This window comes from Oncorhynchus mykiss, chromosome 22, assembly GCF_013265735.2.
Source record: "Oncorhynchus mykiss isolate Arlee chromosome 22, USDA_OmykA_1.1, whole genome shotgun sequence".
NCBI classification, from domain to species: domain Eukaryota; kingdom Metazoa; phylum Chordata; class Actinopteri; order Salmoniformes; family Salmonidae; genus Oncorhynchus; species Oncorhynchus mykiss.
Genome location: NC_048586.1, coordinates 41,506,259 through 41,519,611, shown reverse-complemented (window position 1 = coordinate 41,519,611; position 13,353 = coordinate 41,506,259). Strand labels below are relative to the sequence as shown.

The 13,353-nt window shown below is 38.7% G+C and overlaps 1 protein-coding gene across 3 annotated transcripts in view; it reads left to right on the top strand.

Annotated features, from left to right (window-relative positions):
- LOC110501886 (rho GTPase-activating protein 15) overlaps positions 1 to 13,353 on the top strand; it is a 75,866-nt gene that overhangs the window by 4,153 nt on the left and 58,360 nt on the right. For all 3 annotated transcript variants that reach the window (XM_021579739.2, XM_021579738.2, XM_021579740.2), the window contains exons 4-5: positions 20 to 169; positions 6,556 to 6,645. In XM_021579739.2, the coding sequence (XP_021435414.2) occupies positions 20 to 169; positions 6,556 to 6,645 (240 nt within the window). The remainder of the gene's footprint in view (positions 1 to 19; positions 170 to 6,555; positions 6,646 to 13,353) is intronic.

Sequence of the window (13,353 nt, the reverse complement as noted above, 5' to 3'; positions counted from 1 at the left end):
AATGTTACATGTATTTCAGGTTGTTTTGAATGGTGAATATTTGAATAAAGCCAAAATATCCGAAGGAGGCAAAAAACTGAGGAAGAATTGGACTTCAACTTGGGTAGTCCTGGACACGGATAAACTTCTGTTTTATAAAGACAGCAAGCAAGAAGCCCTGACAAATTTGGTAGGTTTTTGCAAGATCCTCACACCCTTACTCATACTCTCTCTCTCTCTCTCTCTCTCTTTATTTTTCTCTTACTCTCTCACTCTTTCTCTCTCTCTCTCTTACACAAACACAGTAAAGTACAAAGTGATGGTTCAGGAAAGTAAAAAGTGATTGTTCAGTAAAGTACAAAGTGATGGTTCAGTAAAGTACAAAGTGATGTTTTATTTGATTTATTTCACCTTTATTTAACCAGGTAGGCCAGTTGAGAACAAGTTCTCATTTACAACTGCAACCTGGGTAAAGCACAGCAGTGCGACACAAACAACAACACAGAGTTACACATGGAATAACCAAACATACAGTCAATAACACAATAGGAAAAAAGTCTATATACAGTGTGTGCAAATGAGGTAAGATAAGGGAGGAAAGGCAATAAATAGGCCATAGTGGTGAAATAATTACAATTTAGCTATTAAACACTGGAGTGATAGATGTGCAAAAGATGAATGTGCAAGTAGAGATACTAGGGTGCAAAGGAGAAAAAAAAATAACAGTATGGGGATGAGGTAGTTGGATGGGCTATTTACAGATGGGCTATGGTTCAGTAAAGTAAAGTAAAAAGTGATGGTTTAGTAAAGTACAAAGGGATTGTTCAGTAAAGTACAAAGTGATGGTTCAGTAAAGTACAAAGGGATGGTTCAGTAAAGTACAAAGTGATGGTTCAGTAAAGTACAAAGGGATGGTTCAGTAAAGTACAAAGTGATGGTTCAGTAAAGTACAAAGGGATGGTTCAGTAAAGTACAAAGTGATGGTTCAGTAAAGTACAAAGGGATGGTTCAGTAAAGTACAAAGGGATGGTTCAGTAAAGTACAAAGGGATGGTTCAGTAAAGTACAAAGTGATGGTTCAGTAAAGTACAAAGGGATGGTTCAGTAAAGTAAACAGTGACGACATTAGGTTGTATTATAACCATCTGAATACGAGGGGTCAATGTTCAATTACAGCCACAAATCAGCTTTCTAAGGGATTGCCAATAAGCATTATGAGTACCAATGTTGAGTGAACATTTACATTTAATTGTTTTATTTCTTAAACTGGCAAATTTATTTTAGCTTTGATCCCATGGCGTAGTACTCACCCAATGAAAAAGCAATGAGCAACTGTTTACCCCCTTGTGAAGAGGACTGCATATTGTGTGTGCGTGTGTGTGTGTGTGTGTGTGTGTGTGTGTGTGTGTGTGTGTGTGTGTGTGTGTGTGTGTGTGTGTGTGTACATATACAGTACATGCATGCATGTATATCTGTGTCTGTCTATGTGTGTAGTATGTGACTTTAATCCAGAGAGAGAGAGAGAGAAAGAGAGAGGTAGGAGCGCGAGAGAGAGAGGTAGGAGCGAGAGAGAGAGGTAGGAGCGAGAGCGAGAGAGAGAGAGAGAGAGAGAGAAAGATAGAGAGAGAGAGAGAGGTAAGAGAGAGAGGGCTTGGGTGGTGGGATTCTAAAATGAGTTTGCCATGCTATTTGATGAAGCTCAGAGGACTTAATCAAAGCACCCTCTCTATTACTGAGCCCCACCAGGGCAACGGTCTGTCAGACTCTCCCTGTCCAATAGTTCATTATGGGCAAGAGAGGCATTTCCACATATATTGACATATCTCACCCTTTTCCGATGAAAAACTGAAATAGTGGTTACAGTGGAGGGCTGGGTGGTGTTATGAAGAAGTACAATTTCGTAATTTGTTAGTCTTTGTTTTAGAGTAGAATAAACAGTTTGTTAATCTCTTGTGTTATCATTTGGTCGCTGTCGACAGTATTTAGGTTTGGGTCTGAATATACACAATGTCATCATCATCATACGAACTCAGGATATGATCTCACCTGCAGCGTGTACATAGTTCTGTAAGAAGAGTTATTTATTGACCAGAAACTAGAACGCTCAAATCATCCAACTAAAACAAGTGTAGTTTACTATGACTGAAGCAGGTTCTGGAAGTCAAATATCACCTGATTTGTCCAATACTGTACCTGTTAGCCATGGTAGTTCATTGAGTCTTCAGGGTTCAGTCTATTCGATGCTGATCATGAGGGATCTCAGTGAGCATCTTCCATTGGTCTAAAACGGCTTGGTTACTGTTGGTTGTGACAATGTACTGCAGTACTATATTGTAATACTATTGCAGAATGTCCTTATCGTCTTAATTTTCTACTGCATCTTTCAATGATTTCACCAGTTTTTAGATTGTTTAAACTTGCTGAGACCACGACAGGGAATTATATCTAAATGAGTTTCCATACCTTTTACACTGATTCTTATTTGAAAAGCAACATATATATATATACGTATATTCTAAATTACATTCTCTCTGCCTGAAAATTATACCATTCCTATTTTGATACATTTACACACTGCTTCTTTAATTCCATAGAGGATATCAATAAGATACTAAAGGTTAGAACTAGATGGTAATTTTCCATGAAGAAAATTGGTGCTTTTTAACTCTTTACAGTTATTATTGTGGTAATGGCAGACGTTGTTTGTTTTACTTTAGCCAAGAAGTTAAATATAGTCAAAATTAAATTTAGTAAAATAATTTCTCTGTTTACTTTGATAGACTACACTATCAACCTTATTACTTTGGATTGTGGGGCAGTTAGATCACATATTTTATCACAAACAACTACACTCAGAGTAGCATACTACACTTTTATTCAGTCTCCTAATACAATACCACAGTAAACTGTATGACAACTGTAGTAATAGAATACAGAAGGCAAAGAGGCATTGTTGAAGTTTAAAATAAATTTAAAAAAACGTATTTTCATCCCAAGCGTTTATCCCTTACTTCAACTGTACATTAATTTCTTAATCGAAGGATACAGCTGTTAAAAGAAAGTTATGACTGGATAGATAAATAAATAGGACAGGTGAATAAATGGATAGATAAATAAATAGGACAGATTAATAAATGGATAGATAAAGACGGATAGATAAATAAATAGGACAGATTAATAAATGGATAGATAAAGACGGATAGATAAATAAATAGGACAGATGAATAAATGGATAGATAAAGACGGATAGATAAATAAATAGGACAGGTGAATAAATGGATAGATAAAGACGGATAGATAAATAAATAGGCCAGGTGAATAAATGGATAGATAAAGACGGATAGATAAATAAATAGGACAGGTGAATAAATGGATAGATAAAGACGGATAGATAAAGACGGAAGAACAAATGGATGGAGAGATGAAGGGATAAAACAAGGTTATGTTGGACTGATTGGTAAAGGAATGAATGTATGGTTGAAGGGGTGGATGGTGTGTGTGATATTCTCTGATATTCAGATTTGAATAGAAGAGAAGTTGATCAACGTGCCATAAACCTCTACAGGATTGGTGGGTCCCCCGCGGGACTGTTGAGCTAACGTAGGTTAATGTGATTAGCATGAGGTTGTAATTAACAAGAACGTTTCCCAGGACATAGACCTATCTGAAATTGGCATAAAATGTAAGTTATTGTTAATCTAACTGCACTGTCAATTTACAGTAGCTATTACAGTAAAATAATACCATGCTATTGTTTGAGGAGAGTGCACAATTATGAACTTGAAAATGTATGTGTAAAATGCACATTTGGGCAGTCTTGATAAAACATTTTGAACAGAAATACAATGATTCATTGGATCAGTCTAAAACTTTGCACATACACTGTTGCCATCTGGTGGTCAAAATCTAAATTGCGCCTGGGCTGGAATAATACATTATGGCCTTTCTCTTGCATTTTAAAGATGCTGGTATTATCTTTTACCAGATCTAATGTGTTATATACTCCTACATTCATTTCACATTTCCACAAACTTCAAAGTGTTTCCTTTGAAATGATATCAAGAATATGTATATCATTGCTTCAGGTCCTGAGCTACAGGCAGTTAGATTTGGGTATGTCATTTTAGCCAAACCTTTACAAAGTGGGGCAGATCCTTCGTTGTTGAGAAAAGTGGTTAAGGTAGCTGATTAGTATCAAAAGTCCCAATGTTTACTCATTGTCTCATGCTTAGAATGTGCTCCCCCCATTGTTATAATTTGAAAGTTCTGAAAAGTTCCACGGCAGTTAATTAAACTGTGGGAAGTTAGCTAAATTAGTTGATGTTGTTACTAAAATAGCTGTACCTCATGATTGGTAGTAGATATTTCTGTGGGCTGCAATCCCGTTAACGGGATGATATGACAACAGCCAGTGAAAGTGCAGGGCGCAAATTCAAAACAACATAAATCTTATAATTAAAATTCCTCAAACATACAGGTAAAGGTAGTCTTGTTGTTAATCCCACCACAGTGTCCGATTTCAAATAGGATTTCCCGCAAAAGCACCACAAACGATTATGTTAGGTCACCACCAAGCCACAGAAAAACACAGCCATTTTCCCAGCCAAAGAGAGGAGTCACAAAAAGCACAAATAGAGATAAAATTAATCACTAACCTTTGATGGTCTTCATCAGATCACACTCATAGGACTTCATGTTACACAATACATGTATGTTTTATTTGATAAAGTTCATATTTATATAAAAAATCTGAGTTTACATTGGCGCGTTACATTCACTAGTTCCAAAAACATCCAGTGATTTTGCATAGCCACATCGATTCAACAGAAATACTCATCATAAATGTAGATGACAATACAAGTTATACACATGGAATTATAGATATACATGTCCTTAATGCAACCGCTGTGTCAGATTTCAAAAAAACTTTACGGAAAAAGCAAACCATACAATAATCTGAGACGGCGCTCAGAACAATCAAGTCAAAATAGCCACCATGATGTAATCAACATAAACCATAAATTACATGCTAAATATTCCCTTACCTTTGATGATCTTCATCAGAATGCACTCCAAGGAATCCCAGGTCCACAATAAATGCTTGATTTGTTCGATAATGTAAATTTTTTATGTCCAATTAGCTACTTTTGTTAGCGCGTTTGGTATACATATCCAAACACTCGTTCTGGTCAGCGTTACGTCGGACAAAAACTTCAAAAAGTTATATTACAGGTCGAAGAAACATTTCAAACTAAGTACAGAATCAATCATTAGGATGTTTTTATTATTATTCTTCAATAAGGTGCCAACCGGAGTATTCCTTCGTGTCTTCAGGAGCCATGGAACTTAGGTCGCTATCAAGTGAAATGCGCATGACCAGAAAATGGCTGACTGCCAGACACCTGATTCATTCTGCTGTCATTCAATCCCACAACACAGTAGAAGCCTCATTCATATTTCTATAGATGGTTGACATCTAATGGAAGCCCTAGGAAGTGCAACATCATTAATATCTCAAGGGGATTTCAATGGGAACTGTGTTGAGGACATACCAACCTCAGATTTCTCACTTCCTGTTTTGATTTCTCCTCAGGTTTTTGCCTGCCATATGAGTTCTGTTATACTCACAGACATCATTCAAACAGTTTTAGGAACGTCAGAGTGTTTTCTATCCAATACTAATAATATGCATATATTAGCAACTGAGACTGAGGAGCAGGCTGTTTACTTTGGGCACTTTTTTCATCCAAGCTACTCAATACTGCCCCCCAGCCATAAGTAATAGCAGAGAAGTATACCAATGTGTCATGCCCTCTAAATTTTTGTCTACGTTGTTGGGAAAAGTGGTCAAAACGGCAGCTGTTTTAAAAAAAGTTACAGAAAATGTTGATGCAGTCCCTGAAACAGCTGTAACATTTGATTGGTACCAGATAATGATGTTGTTATTTCAGATTTGAATAGCAGAGAAGTAGAGGAAGTTTGTCAAAGTGGTGAAATTACAGTATCTGATTTGTGTCAAAAGTTGCATTGTTGCATTTCCAGTGAATGGAAGTTGGAAGTAATGATATCTCATTAATGTGAATGAAAAATAAATACATCATGTTTTATAGTTTAAAAAGTATAAATAATATCAAAAAGTTGAATGCAAGTACTCTATTCCAGACCAGTCTGCACATTTTAAAGTTTGAATGGAATTTCTAGATTAAACGTTGTAAGAGGAGTAGCGTGCAGAAGAAGAAGAAGAAGTATGACGGAGATTTAAGTCAGGACATTTTCTTCTCAAGTGCCACCTAATACTAGAGAAAATGCAACACATGCACATTCTCATCTTACAGCATGATGACAAAAAAGTTCTAATAACAAACAGGAATCAGAAGATCTGTCTCTACTCTTGGGCAGATTGCTTCCGTTTGTTCATTAATCGTGATTCATGACAAATATCTGGCCAAGATAGTGATAGCTGTACCCTGTTTGAAAACATGCCTATTGATATTTGTCCATAACTTTGGTGCTTTTATCCCATTCATAACACAGCAGTGAAACAACTTATTACAAACCACCTCTTATCCCTCTGTAGAAACCTGGATGCAGTCCTGATGGGATGGATCTCTGTGGGGCTGTGGCTGAATGGACAACGGAGAAGTCCAGCCGGAAGAACGTGCTTCAGGTATGGACATTTGGTTTATGTGTGAAGAGGATCGGTAGTTTACAATAAGACTGAGCAGCCTGCAGATTGTCTGCTTTGGTTTTTGAGGATGGGATGTTATTGAGTGCACTCGTTCCCTGATGATTCCTACAGATAATAGACTCAACTTCTTAAGACATTTGATACATTTTCATGAGTCTTTGAGTCAACCACCTGTTCAGAAAAGACATTTGCATTTAGTCAGATTGCATTTGAAGGTGATGTCAGGCCAGCGTCTTACATCTCCTCATAACAAATGGCCTTTAGATTAGTAAATTAGACTCTTAAAATGTCACAGTACTATCTTCTTATTGCCTTTTGAAGATGGTATTTTGATAAAGGCTTAAGGCAGTAAAGCAAACTGATGATCGATTCATTGGCAGTGGCAGCGTAAGTTTTCATGGGGGGGGGGGGGGGGGGGGGGGGGAAGCAGAGGGATGAAATTCACTGATTACGGGAGAAAAGGAAGAGCAGATTGCTTAAGATACTTCATCGCTGCTGGTCGCTACTCTGCTGCACAGTATTTCAGCCCCAAAATCTTAATGCGGTGAAGATTAAAATGGGAATTACAGCATAATCTTAAGTAATCCAAGTGCTGACAACATTGTCAATCAACTCTAGGATTAAAGTTAAAATTAGCACGGAAAGTTACTGTTAATTTTGCACCAATCAAGACACTGATTTACAATCTAAGAAATACCTCACAAAGATGTGCCTGTCAGATGGGTAGATGCTAGAATATACAGTGCCTTGCGAAAGTATTCGGCCCCCTTGAACTTTGCGACCTTTTGCCACATTTCAGGCTTCAAACATAAAGATATAAAACATAAAGATATAAAAATGTATTTTTTTGAGCAGTGTACATGAAGCATTCTTATTTTGCACCCAGCGCTCTGCTATCTGCCACTTTTATTCTCTCTGAACCACCCAGTAAGGAAGTGTCCTCCCTGGATAGTGTTGATATCCACAGGCTGCCCAGCCAAAGATCACAGGGTCACGAACCTGATAAATGTTGTGCCTCTCAGTCAGTCAGAGTTCACTTTCCTAAGACCTCAATGGCACCATCTGTTTTCCTCCGCAGTAGTGTTTCAGATCAGCGACATGACTGCCGGAAAACCTGTTCTTCCTAGAGGAAGTTATGGGTAAAACGATAGAGGAGAGCTGGAACGGATCCTTTAAGGCAGGGGTTCCCAAACGTTGTCACTCAGGCCCCCCCTTTCAGCATTGGGGAACATCTCGCCCCCAACGTCATTTCTACGTCCACAAGCATTGTTCATGACACAATCTGTTCACACCCCTCTTGTGAGCGGAGAGAAAATGTTGCGCTGGTTTAAGGCTTATTTCCTGCAATTCTACACATTTTGTCATCGATCAATCAATCAAATGTATTTAGAAAGCCCTTTTTACATCAGCCGATGTCACAAAGTGCTATACAGAAACCCAGCCTAAAACCCCAAACAGCGAGCAATGCTATGCAGGTTTTCAGAGAAAATGTTGCAGTATTTTAGCTAATTTTCTTGCAATTCTATAAATGTTCTACACATGTCTAATGTGTAGTCATGTGATATTTGAGTAAATCGAACATTACAACCCAAATCTATGGGCAAAGAAACCATGCTGACATGGGCTAGTTGATCTGGACATTTCTGACAAGTTATAAATAGTCCCTTATGTTATGTAATGGCTGATATGACAAGAGGAAAACACCTTGTGTATTGTACTTTTACAACTTTCAAGAGTAAGTTGAAAGCCGGACTGAGTTCCTTAACAAACAAAAAAAAAGGCTCCCCACAGCTTGGGAACCACTTCCTCAAGGCAACCCCCCCCCCCCCCCCCCCCCCCCCGATTTTTTCTTCTATCTAAAGTTGAACGTTTAGTGAATGTGTGATCAACTGAGGAAGTGGTTCAATAACTCTATGGCGCTCCTGCAAGAGGATGATCATGGTTAGAAGAGCGCTCTGGTTTGGCTCGAGGGCAGCTGAAGGAAAAGTCATCGTTTGGAAATAGGTGTTCATGTTATTTATCTACCCAGTTTATGCATTCCCCTTTTATCTTCATGTTTTTCTTTATGTTTTTCTTTATTATCTTTATCATTGTTGAAAGACAGTTGGTGGCACACAGGTCTTTTAGATTCCACAAGTAAAGGAAAGAGGATGGGAATGGAGGAGGGTGTTATTGAGGCCATTGTCATCCAAAGTATTTATTCAGCTGCAGGGTCCTTTTATACATGACAGATGTTCCTCAGCCTTCCCTTCACCTCCTCACTCATCAAAATCATCATCTGTGTTTATGAATAGATGGATATTGTTCTTCGTGATTCACTATTGCAATTCCAGGAGCTTTAGGAAGGAGGGACACTGGTTACTCCCCACTCCAGCTTAGTGACACACTTGGTAAATAACCCTCACATGGTCTCTACATATGAGATTTTTAAAATAATACCAAGGTTCCCGTCAGCATTATCACTAACACAGCGTTGACTAAGTGAAAAGTAACCTTGCAGAAACACAGAGAGGGGAGCTCTGATCTTTGTACTTGGACACCTGAGGGAGCCCCGTATCTCGTGTCAGACACACTGAAAGAATGCATACTGAAAGAACACAGTTCCAAGCTGTTGTCAGTTCTTGTGACATCACATGCGGATAGACAAGAAATACACATATCAGACTGCATTATGAGATAAGTCATTGTTCGTCACAAAGCCGCCTTATATATCATAAGATAGCATATGATAGCAGAATTATCCAAATATTGTAAAAATATAAACAAATGTGGTTTTGTTTTGTCATTTAGCAGACGCTCTTATCCAGAGCGTCTTACAGTAGTGAGTGCATACATTTTTGAAAACTTTTTTTACTGCGTTCACTGAAAAACAAAGGTTGTTTAAACTTCACTCTTTGTACAGTGACAAAAACCAAACCATTTGAAGAGGCAGAGATGGAAGAGGGAACAGAAAAAGCTTGGGGAACCCCAAACCAAACCACCTATCAGGCTAACACTGTCCGATTAAAGCCAGATACAATGAGCAGAGCTCTGTATTCTAAACTGGACTGTTGAGCTAACTTATGTGAATTATTGAGTGGTGTCATACTGAAAATAATATTTCAAAATGTCTGGAGACCAAGAATGGAAATGCCTGCACACTGTCTTTATAAGCAATTGATAAGAATTTCAACCCATATTTTTTTTTTATAACTATCGTCAGCATTGATGAAAGCAGACAGTCTGTTTGAAAAGGACTAACGACTCAAAGCGCCTCCCGCGAGGCTAATAAAGCCAGACATATCTCTGACGTTGCTCAACAAATAAAAAGGAGCACAACTTTGAATAAGTGGTCATGCATTTTTCATGCTTTTCTGCATATCTAAGTGTTTGAGTCTGGCTTGAGTGAGTTAAAAGCAAATAACAAAAGGAGCAGAAAAGTCCAAAATTGCATCAACTCCTCTAGTAGAGAGACAAACAGTAGGGTAGTGTCAAAGGCGTCTGGTTTTATCCACGGGCCGCTTCTACGGAGTCGTCGACAGCAGCATCCTTCTCTCATCACTAATTGATTCTTTGGAGGTTTGGGCGACTCTCGCTATGAGCCTCCTGTACCCTATCTTGTCTGACAAACATGGTTCTCATAGTCATAATGTGGAAAAACAAACTCCAAAAACATCCATGGAGAGAGGACAGAAACAACTGGGAGGATGAAATAGAGCCCGGGGCTAGAAAATAATGAGTCCATTTCAGTGGAGGAGCTTTAACCTGCCACCGCCCCAAAAAACATTGCTTGTCTTGACTAATCAACAGGAAAGTTTAATATTATGGCGAAAGACTCGTAATCACGTCCGAGAAGTATGAAGCATCCTTCTGAGTGTTGAAGGTGAATCATACTGTGAGGAAGAGGGTGGGTGACTGCGTTGAGGTTAGCACAATTTATGATCTTCGGTTTTCTGAATGAGCCTCAACCTTTCTAGAGTTCAGTCAGATTGACAACTGTCTTGACTCTTGTTACACCAACACAGAAAGACCAAACAACCCTGAGGTGAAGGAGATGTATGTGGAGTAGATAAGAATAGCTGGATTGATTACACGGATCAATGAATATATTCACTACTTTAAAAAAGTGAAAGATCAGCGCAGTAGATGTTCAGAGCAGGTTGTAGTTTGTAGTATTTTTAGTAGTAGTAGTCCGGTGTCTACTGGTCCGCTGATCCGGGGATGTAATCGTACAAATCTGCTGACCTGACTAGTTTAATACCCTTCTGTCCTAAGCTCACAGTGCCCGATTGCTTCCAGATGACCAGCCTCAATTTCCTCGGTTGTGGATAGGAGTGGCTCACTCCCAAAATGGACATCGCATCACACACAGATAGAGAGATCCTCTCAGACACAGACTGTGCTTCTACTAGCCAACACTACTTCAGTGAGGTCTAGCACCTATGACCTGTGGTTAAACCCAATAGGAAGCTCCTACCTTCCATAGTGTTGATGATAGTGGGCATCAGCCAACAACTAGTCATTTATTTTTTTTAAATCCAGCCTATACTAGAATGTTAATGGGAAAGTTAGTCGGGGGAAAATAGCAATATCCAGACCATTTCATTTACCTCTCATATTCCTTCATCCACCTCCCTCTTGTTCTCTTGTGCTTCCGGCTGGAGGGCAGAGACTTTACCACCAAGACATTCACCATGTTGTAGCGATGCATGTCTCCGCGGTGTCACAGAGCTGCGGGAGTCTGGAGCTGTTGAACAGTGTTATCATGCATTAAGCAGCGTTTCACACACTGCACAGGGGTTGATATGCTTGGGAGTGACTTTGTGATTAGTGTTATGGTTAATGGTCTAGGAGGATGGCTAACTCTTTAAGGCTTTAAGTAGGGAAGTTGTATTATTGTACATCAAATAATAATAGGCTTTTATTTTGTTTTGCTATGAGATGAAGGCATGTCGGTCTGTCACTCCGTGTTCTGGTAGAACTCTTCTAATGTTGTATTTTTAAAGGTACGGATAGCACTTAGATGACTTTCCAGCTCAGAATAAAATGGCAGTTCTCCACTCCACACTCCATCTCCACTTTGTTACCATGTTATTACACTGTTATGCTGAGCTCTGAAGTGAAGTGGTACTGCGATCTGTATATCTAGTCTCTTGATTTTTATTCATCCCTGAAACATTTTACCCACAAACCATGTCAATAAAATAGATACAAATGATAGAAAGATTAGAAAGATTTTTCCCTGTAACCCTTAAACACAGATACTTTATGACAACAGAATCACAACAGTCCCAGATTAACATTGAACCACTAGCTGTCATCTGAGTCTTGACCCCTACAAGACATGGTCAGGTTCACCATGTCAGTCCATCATCTGGTCCCCCCCCCCCCCCCCAGCTCTATCACAACTGGCCGGTATCGGAAGTCCTATAGGGTGGTGCACAATTGACCCAGCGTCGTCCATGTTAAGGGGAAGGTTTGGCCGGGGTAGGCCCCTTTATCATTGTAAATAAGAATTTGTTCCTAACTGACATACCTAGTTAAATAAATGAAATCAAAGTTTTGCATCAGCATTGCTTTTAGGTGACTGTGCTGTTGTAAGTTACCTTCGTAATGTTCCCTTTGAAGTGAGTCTCTGGGGACTTAATCTGTTGAAATGACAGTTTCTCTCTGGGAGTTCTCTTGTGGTGTGGCCCTTCATCCTCAAAGCTGCTTACATTGAAGTGGGCATTAATTTGTTTTTTTCAGAGAAACAGTGAAAGTATAGTGTGTGTTAAGCGCCAGAACGGTGGAAGGATTTAAACCTCCAACAGCAGATTGCCTTGGAGATTCAATTTAGAAATAAACGTCAGTTCAGTTAAACCATAGGACTTAATTCTAGCCAGATATACATCACACGATGTTATACCTTTCCTTTGTGGGGAGATGAAGCATCGCAAAAAGTTAGGGTCATGGAGCAAAGAGAAGTGAACAGAGACATTTGTGGGTGATGAATTGTGGGGATTAATTACAATTTCTAGCAAATGATGGAACATCCTCATCACAACTGTCACCTTGGCCTTCAATAACTCAGCAGTACATTACGGCATTAACATTCTGCTCAGGTCAGACCTGAAGAAGAAGTACCAACACAGAGATTTCCTCTGTTATTGTAAGAACTTATCTTTCTGTGAACTATATCGTTGCAGTTTTGACACATCTACAAATATTTTGTTGCAAATTGGAAATAATTAACTTGGCAAAATAGAATGCTTCAAAGTTGCATTGTTCCTTTATGAGGAGCCATAATTAATGTTTAATTTAAAAGCCACATGCAAATGTAAAGGCACAAATGGCAGTCTCCTCTCTCCTCCGCTGTACATATTTAAATATTAATGGCTCCAGTCGAAAGAAAGCCCAGACATTCAACACCCTCTTTATTAAGAAATGTGATCAAAAATAAACATGTATTTCCTATTCTTTTTCATTTCTAAAAGTAAAACATTACATTGCACTACATTTCACTTAGTCAAAATGCACAGGAAAGCTTTGACTTGTTTTGTATAGTTACAAGGAGCTGAATATATTCTATATATAATATATTCTCTGAATAGAAGTCATACTCTTTACATGCAGTTGTTGTACTGATATATGAACATCATTGGCCCAGTTTTCCATTGAATTGTCAAAACTGATTATCTACTATAATACCTCACATTTTAATAACAG